General features: G+C 29.9%; 2 protein-coding genes across 2 annotated transcripts; one reads left to right on the forward strand and one right to left on the reverse strand.

Moving 5' to 3' along the window:
* The first annotated feature begins 9039 nt into the window (after positions 1-9039).
* LOC111029196 (histone-lysine N-methyltransferase eggless-like) lies at positions 9040-18027 on the forward strand. The gene is given in 5 exon segments (XM_022308112.1): positions 9040-9686; positions 14369-14551; positions 14615-15843; positions 15902-17448; positions 17509-18027. Coding segments are annotated over 5 exon segments (3957 nt in total). The 5' UTR covers positions 9040-9104; the 3' UTR covers positions 17925-18027.
* Positions 18022-21449, reverse strand: LOC111029203 (protein Asterix). Its single transcript, XM_022308126.1, has 4 exons — positions 21275-21449; positions 19879-19996; positions 19702-19799; positions 18022-18303 (listed from the first exon to the last, which is right to left on the reverse strand). Exons 1-4 carry the CDS (start codon positions 21322-21324, stop codon positions 18222-18224), a joined length of 348 nt encoding a protein of 115 aa, XP_022163818.1. The 5' UTR covers positions 21325-21449; the 3' UTR covers positions 18022-18221.
* Between the last annotated feature and the right edge of the window lie 204 nt (positions 21450-21653).

A 21653-nucleotide genomic window follows, 5' to 3' on the forward strand; every position in this document is an offset into this window, starting at 1 on the left:
TCTGGGGCACACGGAACAAAATTAGCACTTACACACTATACCATAATATATATAAATATAATTATCTGTACGACTGTATACATGTAAAGTATACTAACCTACCCATATGAATATGTATACTTATAGGTATATTATCTATTGAGTTATTTTGCCCTGTTGATATAATATGGCCAGACGACTTCCACGATCCTGAGGGAATGTATATGCTGTCTACTATCTAGCTGTTTTATATGTCTATGAGACAACCAAGGTTTAAGAATTTAAGATATATCTTAAGCCATGTAGACAAACAGTTTATCTTTATCATAAAAATAATATTTATGAGCTTATATTTATTTTATACTTTTGATGCGACAAAAATACTCTCTGCTGAACACGACGTGCATTCTAATGAAAACACTGAAAACAAAACCTTTATAAATTATATTCGTGATACTGAAACAATAACAATTGCTGATAGGCGAACGATTCATTTTGTCATAGTAACAACACTAACAACCACAGTTATCTAGGTACTAGTAGATAACCATGGTTACAACTTACAATACAGTCTCGTGAATTGTTTTTCCATAATGAAAGAAACACTAAAATATTTTATTTAGTGATGGGAAGTAACAAATAATTTGTAGTATCGAATAATATTCGATTATTCTTGCAAACTATCGAATAATATTATACTTTTGTCTTTTCAAACATAACTATTCGAATAATTAATTACAACACCAAATAACGTATATGAGTTATTCGAATAATTTAATAATTTAATCATTGTTATGATTGGTTACAAAATTAATTATTCAAATATCAAGTTTTCCCACTTTTAATAATAATTAAAATAAGTTTGTTTTTAAATTCAAACTAATTAAAGTTAGAAGTTGGCTATAATTTATTAATATTTTGATAAAACCATGAAGTAATTACAAGTATTAGAATTTATGATATAATTTTATATTTTTCAATCACTCTGTATTGTATTTAATCACCCTATTGAAGGAATAACCTGTATACATCCGAAAATATGTTAGTTAAAAGGTTTTAAGCTCGGTTTTAAGTTATTAATGTTATTAAATTAATTATATTCAGACTTAACAAGAATAATATAGTGTATATCATGATGTGTTATTATTGTTATTGAAGACATCGTCATTGCGGGGAAAAAATAAATATACACACTAAAAATAAACAAAAATAAAAACCAATTTCATCATTAGATTCTTGAGACAGTTATAATCTACCTAACCTAACCTAATCGCCTACGATATAATTGAAAACGTTATCTCATCGCTACTCGCTAGTCAAAATTATGAACCGTCCAACACTATATTTGTCGACAGGTAGTCGACAACGGCGACCAGCGAAATGTTATGAATGTCGACTACCCGTGGAGTTGAACCTGTTAACATACTTTTTATAGGTAGTATTTTACCCATTCATCCTTTTTATACCCTGTTTCAAAAGAGACATACCAGGCGGCCACGGGCAGAACCGGTTTTCTTATGTAAATCTGGTATATTCTCTTTTGAAACAGTGTATAGTTATTTTAGTAAACTATTTTAGTTCAAAGTATAATTAAACAGTGAAAATATTAAATAAATTACATGAAAGTCATGTTAAATTATATTCGAATACATGTAAATTATTTGAATAAAAATTACTCGATACTCGAATAATATGTAATAGAATAAAAACCCTTCGAAATTCGAGTAATTTGTTATCCGAATAATTTATTCGTAATGACTATTCGAACAACAGCAACGAATAAACTATCGAATTATTCGATAGTCATTATTCGATATTGCCCATCACTAAATGTTTATTCAGTCTTCATTCTTCAGTGATCCAAATGACCGAACAACAAATGAGCATGCAAATGTTTATAAATCGTCTCAGTTTGAATTGTATTTGTGCTCTGTGTCATTAAATAAGTTTATTTTTTATTGATTTTTACATTATTTTTCAAAAATGAATTGTAAAAATAGTTGGCGAAGAGGTAAAAAATCGAAATATTATCCTAGTAAGGTTCCCAAGCGAAAGGGGACTATAGTTGAAAATAATAAGAAACATGTAAGTGTACCTACTTATTAATTTGTTCATAAAAAAATTATTATTTTGTAAATAACCATAAAAGTAAAGATGCACATTTTTTATTTTTTTATGACCCACGGCTACATAGGCCAGTGGTACGGTTGGTTCAGTTACACGTGTTTATAAGGGTGAGGATTGGTCGTAAAAAAATAAAAACTTATCCGGTAGCTTGCTTACGTCGAACAATTCTTGACCACAGCATACATTACTGATTGCGGCCAACCACTGCCCCATGTGCCCACACTAGTCTACTTTGGCGCATCTATAATGTCTTTTTTAGGGAGGGGCAATTTTTTTCATATTAATTTTGTAAACACAATACCTATTTTGGGATTTGATGTTAGACCTTCAATTAAAGTATTACTCAAATTATTCTAACAGTTAAAAATATGATTTAATATCATACAAAAATTAATCTTTTAATGTTTCAAGTTTTTGCCCTCCCTATTCCATACGACCATATCAGCCTACTTTAGGTCCAAAAACTACACATATTTCAAGAAAAACTCCATCTTTAATACGACTATAGGCTAACCAGGTATATATATCAAACCATTCAGTGCGAAAATTTCTCCTATGACTGTTGTTATCTTTAATTATTGGAAATAAATAACCTTTATTAACTTTTATAATCCACGTGTTGGTTAAGTATTTATATAACATTCTTAAATCTTTCCGAATTAATAAATTTGATTTTACTGCCAAACTAATATCAAACTCATTAGTCATTAGTATAAATTACTTCGGACGATTCTTGAATAATAATAGCCTTTTTATTTTCCACATTAGTACTAGTAGAAGGAGTACTAATATCGGCATTCACTTTAATTTTATTTTTTAAAGACGTAAAAAAACACTGATTTTTTGTGACAGTATTATGTTTTAAATACGTTTAAAATAACGACGACTGACTCGGGATACAGCGATGCACAATATATACAAACAACACACATTTACTAAGTTTCTCAGTGTACTAAATGCATTTAATTTAATTGATTTAAATATTATTTTATGTAGTAAAAGTTATTGAACAATGAGCACTGAATATAAAATACAGATAAGAATCAACCATTATCGTAATAATTGGTCTGAAAGCAATATGAACGACGATTTATAATCATAGAATTATAACTATAAATATAGGTAATATTATAACTGCCAAGGAGGGTAAGCCCCTCGATCCCCACCCTTGAATCCGCCGTTGCTAGGCCCCACACATTTTTTTTTCAATTGTGAAATTGTTATACATTATGTAATATGTAAATAAATATAATTATGGACCTCAGGAAAATTAGTTTTTGGTAAATATTATGACTATCATAGAATTATATACCTCTAATAGCATTTAGGTTATATTTGAAAATAAAATATTATATACACCAGATACCTGTAATGGTTTACTATAGTTTACTACTAGTTTTATACCTATAGTATAGCTACTATACTGTATTGTCTGAATTTATATTATATAGGTAGTAAAACCTGTATATGACGGACAATGATGGAACCATAAAAATACAATATTGTTCGTTGTACGTACCTATTTAATGAAAATATGGTATTTTTATGAAAAAAAAACAGACATTAAATATATAATAATTACATATGTTATAACTTCGTTGTCTGAGGTAAAGGAGTCATTTGACGTGTAATTAATTATTGTGATCCTTATGTCTCGTACGGTCAGATTTCGCTGCATATTTTCAGTGTCTTATAAATTACAATGTCTAATAAACAAATATCGTGAAACAGTTTTATTGTTACGGCATGGCGTCCTTGCAGTTTATTACAGATCATCATACAAATATCGAATGAAATATGGTCATGTTTTTCAAATACTGAATTACACATTAATATTCAATAACACTTTAGGTATGATATTTGTATTGTTCAATTGTAGGTAGAATAATACACAATTTTCATTGACTCGATTGTAACTTTGTAGCTATCCCCAATTTACAAAAGCGTATACTTTTATTTCAACTTATTCACAAGTAGCGCAGACATGCACATACAAATCAAATAGTTAATTTAACATCAACATAGTATATTCAATATGCATAGTATGCAATACGTTGTATATAAAAAATATTTTTAAGGGTGCCTTTTTATTAAAAAAAAAATACTGAATTAATTATACTCATGGTTCTCTGGATAGGGTCATTACGTATATAATTGTTATTCTAGAGCTGATTTAAAAAAACCTGTGTATTACGGGATTTAATCCTAAGTATATTAAACTTAACCCTATCCAGTGGCGCAACTAGACCTCTAAAACGCGGGTGCTAAATTTGTGGATGAATCACAGAGTTGTAGCCCCTGTACCTAAACCTACAATAATCGATAAATTAAAACTTTAAAATACATATTAACACACGCACATAAATAGAAGTAAGAAATTAATAATACTCTTTTTCACTACAATATCAATAACATATTGGTACATTTCAATATCATAATCTTGTTAATAAATAACTAAGATATCATACATTTTAAATCAACATAATTTTTCTGGGTTTCATGAAGTATTTATACAAAATATTTTTGGTATTTAGCTGATTAAATAAATCTTTTTCAATATTCAGCAAAGATAAATTAGGAAATCTGCTGAAGCATGCTTGATCTTAGCCAGTTTTTTATACCCCACATTGTCGAAAAACTTCGATCACAGGTAGCAGCGAGAGCTTACCGGAATTTTATTTGCAATTTGCAAAAGTTTGTATAAATATGGATTTTTAATCGTTAATGTATAAAGATTAAAGATTATATGATTAAGATTTACCAAATAAAACGTTATTATACAACTCATGCGGGTTCACCAGTAATATTGCAGTCCACCGCAGTATACACAATATATTTGGTATAATATACTATACATATTATAGTGCTTTTTGATGCGGCCTATTACCTATTGGCTAAAAATAGCTCGTAAGTAATATTTTTCATGTATACATTATCGTTAATCGTAGAACAATTATAGGAATATCCGAATATGGAATGAATTATAATGGATTATATTATATGGCTTACGACCAAATAATTATACGTTTTTTCAGGAAATTTTCGATGATTTAAAAACATAAAATTCATGGTATTTTAATAAAATAATAAAAGTTGGATATAAAAAACGAGGGGTGCTAAATTTTAACTTGGGGCTGCTAAAAACCTTTTTGCATCTCCCTAGATGCGCCACTAACCCTATCTAGTATCTAGTAGACGGCTAGCATCGATGTTGACAAGAACTAAATTATTTATGAATCTTATATCTATCATTTTTCTTCTGAGTTCAAGGTCTCATAAGTTCAGAAGTTCTGATATCGATGTATAGTTATGAGGAGGATGAATAATTTTCAAAGTATAACCAGCTGAAGAAAGAATGTGTTTGTGGACCCTTTAAATCCTTTGTATATCTTTCTAAAAATAAGGGAACCATTTAACAGATCCTTAATCCAAAACTGACTTAGAGATGTGAATAAAATTAAAAAGCAATGTGCTTGGTCTAAGTCCGACAAATTTTGACGAATAAAACCCAATGTACGCAGTGCTTTGGAAGTAATGAGTTTGACATGAGTTTTAAAAGATAGAGATGATAGAAACTAATGTAAATCTTAAATCTTCTAAAAGATTTACTTGAGGTAGGCATTTATTATGAATTAAGTAATCAAAATTAATCTTGTTACGTGTTCGGAAAAATCTCATTACCTTGCATTTATCAATATTTAAAGAGAGTCCAACCAAAGTAAACCAATCAACTAGTTTATACATAGAAATGAGCAGTATAGTACAGTCATCTGGAGTTTTAATTTTATGAACTATTTTAGCGTCATCGGCAAATAATAGTATTCCACAAGGAGATACTCTTCGATAAAGTATTAATGCAAATATTAAATATAAATGTGAGCCTTGAGGTACCACCAAATGTCGCTTTTAAGTTCTCCGATTTATTATTAAGTATAGAGGATTTCCCACACCCAGCTTATCTAAAATAAGGATTAATGTATCTCTATCTCTCTACTGCAGGGATTTTAAAACTCTTATAAACACTGTACCCCTTTTTATCAATACATTTTTTTGAGTACCCCTTCTTAGTTACTAAATTAAAATGTATATATAAAAATGTAAAGACTTTTAAAGAATTTTGTCCTTGTTGGTTTGTTGGCCAGGCTCGTACCCCTTAAAACATTTCGAGTACCCCCAAGTGGTAGGCGTATCACAGTTTGAGAATCCCTGCTCTACTGTATCAAATGCTTTCGAGAAATCTGTATAAATAACATCTACTTGTTGGTGGAGTTCAAAGGCATCTAAAACATATATTATATTACACTCAATAGGATTCACAAGTTGATTTAGAATCTAAGGTTAGGTATTATCTAAACTTTAGATGGTAAATTTTGTTTTCCCTACGCCTGGCTCCACGAATTAAGATAGTATGGATGCCCAACGAGTCAAGTAAAATTGAAAGCTAATATTACTCTACCTTATCATGACCGGGCAAATTAGCACTAGCGCTACTGGTGGATTTATTCGATATGATTGACATTATACAGCATTATTTAAATTTCCACATACTTTTATTCAACTTCCATACATCCATATAACTGCCCATATTAGAATATGATTTATTTATACTTATTTGACTGATGTCATATAATTGTACACTTATTGGTACAGCACCATCCTTTAATTTAGGTTTTTTATAAACATATCTGTGAAAACAATTATGGTAAACCAAATTCACATATTTTAATATATACGCAGCATTGAAAAGTTTATATTATGCTTATGCGATAAACTAAAATTTCACGACTATAGATCACTCATTCTCACCGTATATTTACTTAGACCCTGGCCAGATACCCATTAATTTAAAATATCTTGAGATTTTAAGTGCATTTCACAAACTCTGAACTTAGTTTTTAATGGTATACCTAAATTATCTTCCCAAACTTTAAAACGGTATTGATCTTTTGGTACACTAAAGGTACTTTTTGTTTTTTTTGAAGGACAATTTGGTACACAACAAGACATGTTGAAAAAAATTATAAAACAAACAACTTTAATGTACTAAAAAATATTTATTTTTAATAATATTACACGTTCCTTTATAAAATATCTTGGTTCTTAATCATATATTCATATATGTATAATATTATATACTATCATAAAGTAATATTAAGGGTCTAATAAGTAAAAGAAGCCTAAGCCCTAAAGAGCAGCCATAAATAATATATTTAATATTAGTTTTATATTTGAAATAGTTGGACAAATCATCCGTTTGGAGTGCTAGTCTCGTGTTTCCAGTTTCTTAACACATGTCAGCTGTTCAGGAGTCAAAACTACTTTCAATAAACGACAATTTTATCATAGCTCGTTGGGCATCATAAATAGATAAATAAATAAATAAATTTAGGCATCCTAAATTGCACAGCTCCAAACTAACACTTAACTGGTATAACTAAATTATCTCTAATTTTTCAACAATCCTAATAACTAATCCATTAACCGATGAAATTCTGATGGTGTTGTTAGGCCAAAAGGCATTTTTAGAAACTATCTAGTTTCGTGCAGTGTGATATAAATTTTATTTTCTGATTCTTTTGCATTTTTAGACAAATGTATCTGTAAGTACCCATCCACAAAATCTAACTGTGCAAATAACTTGAAATAGGCGTATTTAGGGAGGGCTTAGCAAGCTGAACTGGAACCAAGCAGCATACAAATTACATCGAATGTATTTACAAAAGTTAAGGGGGGAGACACAATGAGCATTTAGAGCTTATAACAATAACGCCATCCGTATAAAACACAGATTAAGATTGAAATGTGACTCCAAATAAAACCACTAGTAGCGCTGAAAAAATTCAATGTCCAGTGTTGATAATAATAGGAACCCCGCTCACCATGTGAGTATTATAGACATATCACGATTATAAAGAAAAATTAAGGTTAAATAATGTTCTTTATAATCTTGAGACATGTAAGACGACTAGATAATATTTAAGTCGACTGCCGTATGCCAACAGGGCAAAATTGCATAGTTGATAATAATGTATTCGTGATATATAAATCATATAAATAAATATAGGTATCTTATCTATTGAGTTATTTTGTAAACATTGCCCTATTGACATATAGCAGCACTACTTCAACGTTCCTGTGGGAATGTAATATGCAGCCCGCCATCTAGATGTTTCATATGCTTATGGTAGGTGAGGTTAGGTTAGAGTATAGGTTACGTTATGTAGATGTGTGAATATATTTTAACGCGTGGTTGCTGATAACTCAATAATGATAACTACAAGGGCCTTAAATTATAAAGAGACGATTAACCACTACCATTACTCGTTGGTATGATTAAACTTCAAACATCTTGTTGTTCTCTAATGTCAACTAAAACCACTGTAACATACAGCTAACGTCTACATTAAGCCAACTTTATTTCGAACCGACACTCTCATTTGTTCTAATCGAAGTACACGATTATTAGTTTAGACCAGTGTTTCCCAACCTTTTTACCACCACGGACCACTTCGACAATATTTTATAGGCCCGCCTCAATTTTACAAAAACTAGGAAGATCTTTTTTTTCTTATTAACAAAAATAATATAGTCCCTCAATAAGTAGTAATGTTTTTCCCTATTTAAAAAAAAATCTATGGTGCCGCGGACTATCGATTGGGAAACACTGGTTTACACAAAATCCCATTAATTAAAATAACATTATGTAGATAATAGGTTAATAAATTATTTACAGATTTAAAATATAGATGATTAGTGGGTACAAATTTTTATTCTGGCCGATTTTGTTTCGTCACTCGTGTTACAGTATAATACATGTTGCTCCTAGAAAACCTTATCAATCCTAACCTAACCTTACCTAACCAAACCTAAACGCTCCGTTTTTTATCATATTATTATAAAATTGTACCTGTTGAATTTCGTTTGTGCTACAATAGTTATATTTGATCTCATCTTTATAAATTAAGTTAATTTTGTTGAATTGTTTTAAATTTGTAACTATGTTTTCGTTTATTAATCGCCGTGAAGCCTTTCGCGAACGTATACGTGCAATGGCCGAACGCCAAGAATTCGAGGAATTCATGATCGCCACTCCATGCAGTTCGAAAACAACTGAAGATGAAATGTATGCTAAGTTTTTATATCAACGTGAAGTAGCGGAATTCGAAGGATGTCCACTGAAATGGACCGAAGTTAGTCGAGAGAATGATGAAAAACAACAACAAGAGAGGGACACTATATTTCTTCCTGATTCTGGAAAAGTAAATTACGAAACTTACACTAAACTTGTTGAATTGCAAAATAATATCTGTTTGAGCAGACGGAGCTTATCTGCTTCCAAGGAATACAAACAAATCAAACGCTTACGAAATGAAATAAAATCCTCCCAAAAAAGTTCCGTCAAATCTCCTCATGATGTCAGAATTGAAGAAGACGCTAATGGAAAGATATCGACACAATCTCTCAAAAACATTCAAAATGGAGTCGATCAAATGTCGGTGTGTGAAGGAGACGTACACGACGCACTCGAAGATGACAAATCGAAAGAGCGATTACCGGACGATGACGCCACTCAAATTCAAGTATGTCACAATTCCATAGACCTGATCGCAGTGGCGTGTAACATAGGGTACAAGTGTTGCTAAGGCAACACCTTAAAAATAGGTAGATGGGTATTGATAGAAGAAAAATAGGACATAGTATAGGTCGGTATAACAGCAGTGTAATGAGGGGTAGGTCACCTAAAATTATTTGAGCAACACGTATTTTTTTTTATGATAGACGCCACTGCCTGATAGTATCAGCTCTATGCATAGTTCACAAATTGTTACAGAACCCTACTCGATTAAAAAATTAGTTACTTATCTTTTGAAATTAAACTATTTCGTAAGCACATACCACCGCCCGAAATCGAAAAAATAGCCATACATATTATAATCTGTGGTTCATTGTTTTCCCGTGCAGTGGAGAATATGATAATAGCAAGTCACAATAGTAGCAGTGTAGGACTCAACATTTTTAAATTCCAAAAATAACAACAATTATAATTTATAAGTTTCTTTAATAATCGTTTATATTTTTATAGATAGTAAAATTCATCAAAATCATGAAAATATGCAAATTATTTCATTTAAATATTCAATTTTTATAGTCATAAGGCTTGAAAATGTAATATAAGTAATAAGTATAGAAGCCAGTAGGTACTTACTGAAATTAGATATTTAAACAAATAATAACCATTTTGATGAACTTAAAAAATATTATTTGTAGGATTTGAAACTTGTACAGTTGTACCTATGTAACTACGTAAAGTACAGGTACGGCGCTAGCATTTTTTCCAAAGGGTTAGGTGATTGGAGCAGATCATTTTTTATATGGGCTAGGGTTTTTTGGAAACTAAATTAATTCTTCAGATAATTAATTTAATTTATTTTAACATTACACAGCTAGAGTAGCACACATTTAACTTTTAATACTATTATACTCAGTAGATTTATATTTGAAGTTCTAAATAGATAATATCTATGAACTTTTGAATAATTAATAATGTATTAATAATACTACCTACATGAATATATAATGTTTTTGTTTTTAATGTAAATAAGGAAATATTTGAACATAGACTTTAAATGAATACATTAACAATAAATGTACACATTTGACAACTTTAATTTTACTTTTATAACATACTCCTTTATAACTGAATCACTATGCTGCCTTTAACTTTTGTTTCATAAATATAAATTAAATTGATTTTATTAAGTTTTTAGTAGATGGATTTGATTGACTGGAATTTTAGGTAATGATTTGGGGTAACTATCTTTTTTCCATTCAATAATAAATGCTTAGTTTTTAGTAAATGCAATAACAAATTAATTAAATATTTATTCTTTTTTACAAATCACAAAATATATTTTGTTGAAACTGCAAAAAAAAATATTCATTATTTAAAAATAATAATATTGATAAAATTAATAATTTAACTATAATAAAATATCATGGTGTGATGTTCTGTTTTTACACCATTCTATGGTAAATCAATATTGACTCAAAAGTTAGTAACAATAATAGGTACATGATAATATTATAAATGTATACCTACAGGCAGGGGCGGAGTGACCGTAGTGAAAATGGGAATTTTCTAGATGCCCTGGTCCTGTCCATTTTGTTAGATTTTGTTAGATTTACTTTAATTTTCAAAATATTAGTAAATGCTAAATGTGTCAAAAATTTGTTTCTATTAAATTATTGTATTACAAATATTATTAATGAGATAATAGTACATAGTAATAGCCTCGTACAATCGTGTGAGAAAGCTTTGGATATAAAATTACAAAATATTTGGTACATAAAAAGAGACATCAAATAAAATCAAAGCAATACATTGATATAGACTGGATATTTTTATAATAAAACATGGAAATAGATAATAATATTATCATAAATGCAGTTGGTGAGAAATCTAAGCTATTATCTAAATTATTATTATAAATATATAAATCTTTTATGTATTTATTTATTACTTATTTCCATATACCTATAATACCTAAACCATTAAAACACAATATATAATTATTAATACAGTGGACGCCGCTTATAAGATTCACAGATATAAGGTTCAGTTGCTTATTAGACTCAAAATCGTCTGAAGCGGTCTGGAAGTAGCCAAAAACAATATAAAAAATGTGGTTATAAGACTCAAATTTCGTAAACAAAATGGTAAAGAATAAACATTTTTGGTTAAAATTTAGAAATAAATTGGTTTTTATGTTGCTTTAATATGTGTGTATGTACAAAAGATTTTTGATGGGTGGCCTGGATAAATGTTAAACTCCTGGCTTGGATTTGGTTCCCACTCCGCCCCTGCCTACAGGAACTACCTTTTGGCTATTATATTTATAATACATAATTAAGTATTAATAATACACTCAATGCAATTTTTTTGACAAAGTAGTTCAATGTACTGTGGGACGTAGGTATAATTAATAGTAATAGTAATAGTGAAATCAATTTCTATAATAGCAATGTAAATTTATCTTAAAATATACCAGGTGATAAAGGCTGACACAGTAGTCGTCATGAACATAGTTTTTTTGGGACTATTGCCCCAAAGAATTTTAGTGAGTGGGTAATTTTGGGAGTAACGTACACTGTATAGAGTATAATGTATACATGCTTTTAATAAATTTGTTTAACTTCTAGACTTACCCAAGGTGGTTTTACATAACAAATCATGGCCCTTGGGATGTTTTCAATTTATTTGACCAAGAATGCACAGAATGACCAGTATATGAAAATACTATACATTTCAATAAGCTATAATTTTAAAACTAAGTTAGACCGCCAATTCTAACTTCACCATCGTCTTTGGTATGCTTCATTACATACGTTAAAACAAAAAAAAATAGCAAAAATAGGGTGTCTGGTAAAACAGAAAATTTCTAACATCCTATACGATTTTAAAATATTTCTGCATAAGGACCCACCTGGATTTAGGATTTTTATGTGAATGCAGTCAGTACAACCTCCAACACCTGGATTTCCAGATTCAGCTATATCATAACAATTTTGTCAAATGACTCCCCCATTCGGCTTCAGTTTGAGGAGACTTAACATGATTCAGCAATCTGATCCGAAACTATTTTAATAATTTTGGATACATTGCTGTGATCAATTCCTGTTAGGTCTCCAAAAACAATCTACAAAATAATATACATGTATTTAATTTCATCTATCAGTCAACATCACCTTACTTGAAAGTTTGATATTGCATTAAGCTGCTGTTGTAATAAAACTGTAGAAGGGGGTATACCTATGCAATCCACTATTATTGTTGGAATGAATTCCTCATTAAACTAATAATTTGTCCAAAATAATTATTTTCAGCCTTTTAAAAATAATGTTATTAGATTTTTAAAAATTGCTTGCCATTGTATTTTTCAAGCGTATCCTCCAAATTACCAAAATATTTTCTTGGTATCAACATCAATGTTATTCAAAGGTTCAGTGACCATTTCCCAAAAGTAAACAAAATCTTCAAAAAGTCGAAAATTTATATTTCGAACAGGAACTTTTAAGTATTAAGCTTGAGTAGGTACTTTATAGAATACAATTGATAACACATAACAACAAATGTATGTATCACATTTACGCAGTGAAATTTGAGGGCATAACTAGTTAACTTTATAATTTAGTTAATGGACTGTGTGGCACATAAATAGCGCTGTGTCACAGGCAATTAAAAAAGAAAATTTTATATTAGAAAACTTTGTCTTATGTAGTGCACAAAGTGACTATGCACACGCTCATGTACACTTGACATTTACAACTGTGGAGTGGTTACTGGTTACCTAATGAAACCCCCTTTTTTTTATTTTTTATTTTTTCATGTAATTACTTAATACTTATGCCTCACTATTTTTCTCGAAAATTACGATTTACGGTCTACCACTCTACATTATCACTTTTAGTAAAACTTGTAAGCTACGACGTGTCTGTGATTATAATTTCAGGCTTTCAACTTTCAGGAATTAAAATTATGTTTATATACTTTTTATTTTATGCGACTTTTATTTTCTATAATATTATGAAATATTTTTGTAACGTTAACTTCTTACAGTTATTTTGTTTTCACTTTTCTATAATTCTATTTTTCTATTAATACTTGAGTTTACTTTACGAATTACCAACTTTTGGTTCTTTTATTTATTGGGTTCCTTATAGATACTAGATAGCTCGTTGGTGATATCGATAACCGAATATCCACAATTGAATATTAGTAGTTAGTACTAAAAGTACATAATTTAGTACAATAGTATTACAATGTTTATTTACAATTTACATGTCCAGTTTTAGTTACCTATAGTAGGTTGTAGTATCATTCTATGGGAGTACAGTAGATTAGTAGGTAAATAATATAATAATAATTTAATGAACCGCTGAAACCATGTATCCCTAGTTTATACTCGAAAAATATTAGAGATACTTTCTAGTTTCTATTCAATGATAACCAGTCACGAAAAAAATGTGTTTTTTGATACTCGCATTTCTTGTAGGAGTTTCCTCAAATTGATGATCCTCTAAATAATTCCATTTATAAATTGTGTTTAGGTATGTATTTATTATTTGAGTACCTAATAACCCCAGAGTTTAATTTGTGACATAATTTGTGCATCTCCATCTGTGTAGAGGGTAAACCATAAATACATTACACATATTATGCTTCATTTGTATATTAATTTGTAATTTATATTTTCTTGACTAGAAAATAAACATGGCCTCATCGAGTAAACAGTTGGATCCATATCAGATCAGCCCCGAAGCATTGGAGGAACAAAGGCGTCAACTCAGATGTATAAACAGGCGTTGTAGTTATGGCGATACCCTAATCAATGCTGTGGAAATAGTGTGCACTTACTATGACGTTGATTACAAACCTGGCAAAGAGGTAATGTATAGCAAATTGAATGTTACATAGAGAGTTTGATTTAAATTGTTGTGGTTTGTTTAGGTTTGCATGACGTGTTTTACCAAATGTCTTAAACATTATAAATATCTTGAAATGAAATGGAAGGAGGGAAAATGTATTATGGATAACAGTTTTCCAAGTTTTGATTCATATCTAGTTATTGATTCATCAGAAGAAGAGGAAGAAGAAGAAGAAGATGACGAAGAAGAAGTAGAAGAACCTAAGCCTAGTACTTCTAGGGTGGGTTTACCTCCTGACCAAGATGTTAAAAATGCTATTGATAGTGCAGTCATTCATTATTTCGATAAAAACAAATACCTATTTGAGCAACAAGTTAAATTATGCGATGAGTTTCTTGATAAAGGAATAAACGAATGTTTGGTTGATGCGGATAAAATTGATAAGCTTGCTGCTGATTTAGAAGATCAAATGGCATCATTAAGAAATGAAATATATAATCCATATGAACCAATTAGAACGAATATAGAATCTGTGGACATCAATGAGTTGGAGGAGAATATAAAAGAGAAACGAAAAAAAGTCGAGACACCTCAACAAAAAGTCGAGACGCCTCAACAAAAAGTCGAGATACCTCAACAAAAAGTCGAGACGCCTCAACAAAAAATTGAGATCCTTCAACAAAAAGTCGAGACGCCTCAACAAAAAGTCGAGACGCCTCAACAAAAAGTCGAGACGCCTCAACAAAAAATCGAGATCCTTCAACAAAAAGTCGAGACGCCTCAACAAAAAATTGATATCCCTCAACAAAAAGTCGAGATGCCTCAACAAAAAATAGAGATTCCTCAAGAAAAAATCGAGGTGCCTCAAGAAAAAATCAACAAGCTTATAGAGGAAGTCAAAACTTCTAAAGAAGCCAAAAGGTTAAAACTAGATAAATCTGACAAGGAAGATATTATCACTATTGATAGAACCGTTTGTGTTGTACCAGCTAATATACCTCAAGAAGGGTTTTTAGATTATCCTAGTATTGAGATTTCACAGACTGTATATGGAATGAAGTTAACTTTAACAGATCCATGGTATAGAGGTATAGTCAAAAGAGTACCTGCAGAAGGTTTTGTACATGTCCTGTTTCAGTCTAATGGAAAGTTACTAGCAACAAATGAAGTTGCATACTCTACACTGAACAAAGTAAGATTTCCTGTGGGTTGCAGAGTAATTGCTAAGTTTACGGATCCTAATTCTGAAAGCATCGATGAATTTTATGCTGGTATAGTAGCTGAACCTCCAAAAATGCTTAATAAATTTCGGTAAGGTTATTTTTTTAATAGCAATGTTTTTTAATATTAATAATTATTTGTTTTTTAGATACTTGATTTTTTTTGATGTTGGTTTTGTTCAATATCGACAACACCAAGATATTCGTTTGATTGCATGTAGAACAAGTGTAAATGATGTATGGAAAGAAGTACCCGAGAATACCAAGGAATTTATAAAAAGTTATTTAGAAAAATATCCTGAACGTCAAATGGTTAAGTTGAATAATCAACATTCAGTACGAGCAGAACATAACCTCCTGTGGCAAACTGCAAAAGTGGTTGAAGTTGATGCATCTTTGGTTAAACTATATTTTACTGATTTCAAACATAGCGAGTGGATATATCGTGGTTCTTCACGTTTGTATAATATTTTTGAAAAGCAGAGCAAGTCTGAGAAAGGCATTCGATTAAGACAATCTGGACTAGCATATTTAAAAAAACCATTTGTGGAATTCACAAGTGTGGAAGAAGAGCCCTCTCGCCTATTGGCTAAAGGTGTAGCTCGTAAAAGTACAAGCAAAAATTCAACAACCGTTAGTGAGGGAACTCAAAAATGTAATAAAAATAAGGCCAATGTTTCTATGGTTACTGAGATAATATTGCCTAAATCGGTTCCTGATCCAATTAAGTATCGCAAACACAAATGTAGTCACTCATGTGTTGCATGGACATTATATAACTATGGTAGAACTAGAACTATTAGCATGTTGACTATTCCGTTACATTTTGGTTTTGTCAGGTATCTAACGCAGTTTAATAAATCTCAAAAATGTATCATGTACAGAAGTCCGTGAGGTATAGTTATTCGAAACATGAAACAGATGCTTGAATATCTTGTTGTTACCAAAAGCACAATGACTATTGACCAATTCGATTTTAATAGTTGGGTCAAACCATTTGCAGAATATAAAGTCATGAAAGGTGTGCAATTTTTGAAAGATATATCTCAGGGCAAAGAATTTAGGGGCATACCGTGTGTGAATACTATTAACAATACATTACCCCCAAAAATGGATTACATGACTACTAGACGAGCAATGCCAGGTGTTAATATAAATGTAGAGAGTGAATTCTTATGCGGATGTGACTGCACTGACAACTGCCAAGATAAATCGAAATGTGCTTGTTGGCAGCTGACTATAGACGGACAGAAGATTTTACCTAATCTTTACAAAGACCCAAATATTGGTTACAATTATCGAAGATTGCCCGAACGAGTTTTAACAGGTATTTATGAATGCAATAAAACATGTAAATGTTCCAGTTCATGTTTAAATCGTGTGGTTCAGAACCCATTGTCTCAAAAGTTACAGTTATTTATGACTGAGAAAAAGGGATGGGGTGTACGATGTTTAAATGATATACCTCAAGGAAGTTTCATATGTATTTATGTCGGTTATTTGTTGACTGAAACTGATGCCAATGAAGGCGGAAAAAATTATGGAGATGAATATTTGGCAGAATTAGATTATATTGAAGTTGTAGAAAAAATAAAAGAAGATTATGAAAGTGATATACCTAGCAGTGATCATGAAATTGAAACTGAGACGAATCAATCCGAATCGTCCGATGAAAATTATCCTTGTACATCTGATGGTAATTTTTTATTACTAATTAATAATAATTTATAATTCTTATAATTTTTTTATTTCTCAGGTAGGAGATCTGAACTGACTATAAATTTGCGCAAACGCAAAAAGCCAAATATCAAAAAAGATGGCAAACATGTGCAAGTTCTACCCAAATTGAATGCAATAAAGAACAACCCTGAGCCTCCAAAATCAATGCGCGAATACTTTGGAGACAACGAGAGTGTATATATCATGGATGCCAAAACTAGTGGCAACATTGGGCGTTATTTAAATCATTCATGTTCTCCAAATACATTTGTCCAAAATGTATTTGTGGATACACATGACTTACGGTTCCCATGGGTATCGTTTTTTGCACTCCATTATATACAGGCTGGAACGGAACTTACTTGGGATTATAGCTATGATATAGGAAGTGTTCCAGGAAAAAAGATGAAATGTCATTGTGAGTCAAATTACTGTAGAGGGAGATTGCTTTAGATATGTATGAATGAGTTGTTAACTCGTTTGAAGAGTCATGAGGCTGAAACAATATGTAATTAGTTATTAGCTTGAATATAATAATTGAGTCATTTTTTTTTTTTAAGATTATGTTATAATTTTCAAGTAGTTTATAAATATAATAAGTTAAATTCCTGGATTAGAGTTTTATTTAAATAATATTAACAATGTAAATATTTTTTATTTTTATAGTTTTGACAAAATAATCGATGTATTATTAGTAAACCCTAATAAATATAAATCATTATTTTTATTTTTGTTTGTAAATCCAAATTCTTATCCAAACGCTGTAGACCATGGTGGTGTCATTGGATGTGCATTTTGTAAATAAGACATAACAATTGCTGACATGGAAAGCCTGTAAAATAATAATGAACATAATATTACTATTTTTTTAAAATTAATTACTGAAGTAGGAAAAAAATCATGTCCATTTTTTTTATAATTATGTAGTAACAATCTATTGAATCTTTTTTTTTGTGAGCTAAGTTACAATAGCAAGGTGAGCTGTGTGAAGCTTTGGCTCACACCAACCCCCCCCCCCTCTTTATCCATCTACTAAAAGTAAAATCTTTTTCAATTTTATATTGCTAAAATTAACTAAAATTAAGATTGTTTGAAAAAAAATAAGCTGTAAATACTCTTCAATTTTTAAAGAATCTATTGATATAACTTTTGTTGTAAACGGTCCAATAGTTTTTGAGATTTAGTTATAAAAAAGACATCCATTTTTAAAATCACAGATGTTTCGTCCTCGTCAATAAAAACGAGTCCACAGATTTTTCATCCCTCTCTGTTGTTAAGATAGACATTTGGCCTCCTGGGAGTTATATGATGTTATTTATCCATAGGAAGTTGGTTACTCAGAATTTGAAATAGCTTTTTTATATTTTAAATTTCAATTCATTTTATAAAACGATTTTAAACATACAATTTCAGTACAATTTATAATAATTTGACGTGCGGCAAACATATTTAAATTCACAATAACCATACATTTCATAAGCAGAACACGCCAAAATTAGTGTATGATATTACAGGGGATTGGCTGAAAATAATAATATAATATAATAAATTAAACATAGAGAATAATGTATTAAAATAGATTACCTACAATACAATTTTTTTGATAAAAATGTCAAATTTAATTTTCAAATAATACTAATAAATTATAAACTACCTGTATAAAAATATAATACATTTACAAATGTACAGACGAGAACAAAACGTTTGCGGACTCATAGACTGGGGCAAAACATCCTTTTACCATATTTTTATATGTATATAGATAACATTATAAGATACTTAATAACTATGTAAATAATAAATTGAATGAATCAATAAGTTAATAATATTTTATTCCCATAAAATTATTATAATTTACATTGATTTAATAGTAATAAAATATATTTTATTGATTGCTAAATGATTGACTTACTATTTTTTTAGAAAACAGTTATGACAATTATTTTAATAAAAGAAGTACTTATTAAAATAGTAAATGTTTTTACAATCTATACAAACATGGTATAATGACATTAATATTAAGAATAGGGAGGCTCCCAGAGGTGCCGCCCGACAAGTTATAAAACATTGTATATTATGCAATTTTTTTAATCAATTGTAGAAGTAATTTAAGTGATATAAACTTATATGGGATAGTCTAATAATTACTCAAAAATAAATGCCTCACAGAAACTAAAAATAATATTGTGTAAAATTAATAATCAAACATAGAATATACATAGATACTTACATGAAACTACTAAAGATTTGTTTGTTGTCATCAGATGCTTTAGAATTTGCGAAGCTTATACATGAACAAAACATTGCACACCACGCTGCCCATTTAAACTAGCAAAATAAATGTTTAAAAGTTGTTAAAATTTAAAGATTTATGACTAAAATCACATGAAATATAAATTAGTTTTACCTTCATTAATAATCCACACATACTCAAAATCATACCCAAAATATTCATATAATCAGACGTCAAATCTTCACCGGGTGTTAGAGCTTGATTATCACTGTTGACAGCTTTTGGTTTGTACCTGCAATCATTATTCAGATATTGTATAAGATGAATTAACTCCATAATTCTATGGTTCAGGTTCTACATTTTCTGGGAAATTGGTTGCCATCATGGTCATACCAAGATGTTGGCAATGATTGGTGCTAATCGGTAAGGATTCAATATTTTAGTCCACACTCTATAAGTCAGGCCTCAGCGATTTTGATGTTGCATGGAGGTCATGTCACGTGCAAACAGTTTTGTCCCAATACAGTGGTTAATAAAAACAAAAAAAACAGCTATGTATACTTTTGCTCCCTTTAACAAATATTTTAATGCAACTAATATAATAAGACACAAATATTGCAAGGTACATCGTGGAACATGCTAGCAAAACCTAGGACTGATTATTGTACAAATATTTTACACCTAATATTATATTTATATTTCCCAATATTAAGGGGCCTCTATGCTACTGGAATGTAAGTAATATATTAAAGGCAACTTCTTATACTCGTTGTTGTACAATTGTGTGATTTAAATAAATAAATAAATAAAAGTTTTTCATGGGCTACAATTTAAATACACCCTATTTTATTTTATACAAAAATATATGATCATATCAAATATTAGTTTATTTAAGTTCATAACTGTTAGATCTATTGATTTAATAAGATACCTACAAACAAACAATGTTTTAATTTATAGATGCCAGTCCATACTATCTAAGTTTACAGTTTTTATACAAATTAAAAATTTTACTCGCAGGCCACATAACTACAAGAGGGCCACATGTGGGTTACCAACACTTGGTATAAATAGTTGGATTAAAGACAATAGAAGAAAAGCAAAGAAATAGATGGATTAATTGTTTTAAGAATTGACAGTTGTGAACAGTATTACGAACTACTTACTTAAACTTTGTCAATATATATTTGATATTCCAGCTTAAAACGTAAATGTAGAGTTTTTTCCAATATGAACATTTAATGAACAGATGAAAGAGGAAAAAATAAAAGCAATTTTGCAAATTCCAAATCAAATTCAAAGTATAATTGATTGTTAATTTTAAAATTGTTATTTCTTAAATTAAAGTAACGTAAGTACCTACCTAACTACTTAAAATATTTATATGATTAAAATAAAAATTTTTGATTTTTAATAGAATAATTTTCTTGTCCCTGTTTTTTTTTACCAATACAACACATTTTAAAGATTTGAATATTAGGTACATCAATTTTTTTAAACATTTTTTTTTTAATAGAATTCAATTATCGTGACACGGTTCATCATAAAATATCAAAGTGATTAATATTACCTATGCTCTTTGTCCGGTCTTCTGGGATCAGATGAATGATTGGAATACATTTCGATAGAAAAACTGCTGAAGTTTGAAAATTTTATTCCGTTTTCCTCCAAAATTTGGGTGTTGTTCGTACGTAGTATGCACGGACTCGGAAGATATCTTCTATATTAGCCGTGATTCGTGAATCGTGATAACACAGAATTATTCTGTGGTGATAATATCAATGATCTAAGCCTCTAGATAACACGGAACAATAATAAACATAACGCTGTACCCGACAATCAGAAAATTGATAAGAGACCCGATCATTATTAGTACTGCGCATGCGCTAAGACTTGCAACTAAAATAAATTAATGATCGGAAGTGGTTGGTTACTACCACAGATATATA

This window comes from Myzus persicae, unplaced genomic scaffold (assembly GCF_001856785.1).
Source record: "Myzus persicae strain clone G006 unplaced genomic scaffold, MPER_G0061.0, whole genome shotgun sequence".
NCBI classification, from domain to species: Eukaryota; Metazoa; Arthropoda; class Insecta; order Hemiptera; family Aphididae; genus Myzus; species Myzus persicae.

What these genes read in the sequence shown, in the direction of transcription:
- LOC111029203 (XM_022308126.1), bottom strand. Translation starts at nt 21,324, where the DNA reads ATGTATTCCAATCATTCATCTGATCCCAGAAGACCGGACAAAGAGCAT. An exon ending in TGTGTGGATTATTAATGAAG is followed by an intron (nt 19,800 to 19,878) that starts GTAAAACTAATT and finishes TTATTTTGCTAG; the next exon opens with TTTAAATGGGCAGCGTGGTG. An exon ending in CAAATCTTTAGTAGTTTCAT is followed by an intron (nt 18,304 to 19,701) that starts GTAAGTATCTAT and finishes ATTATTTTACAG; the next exon opens with GCTTTCCATGTCAGCAATTG.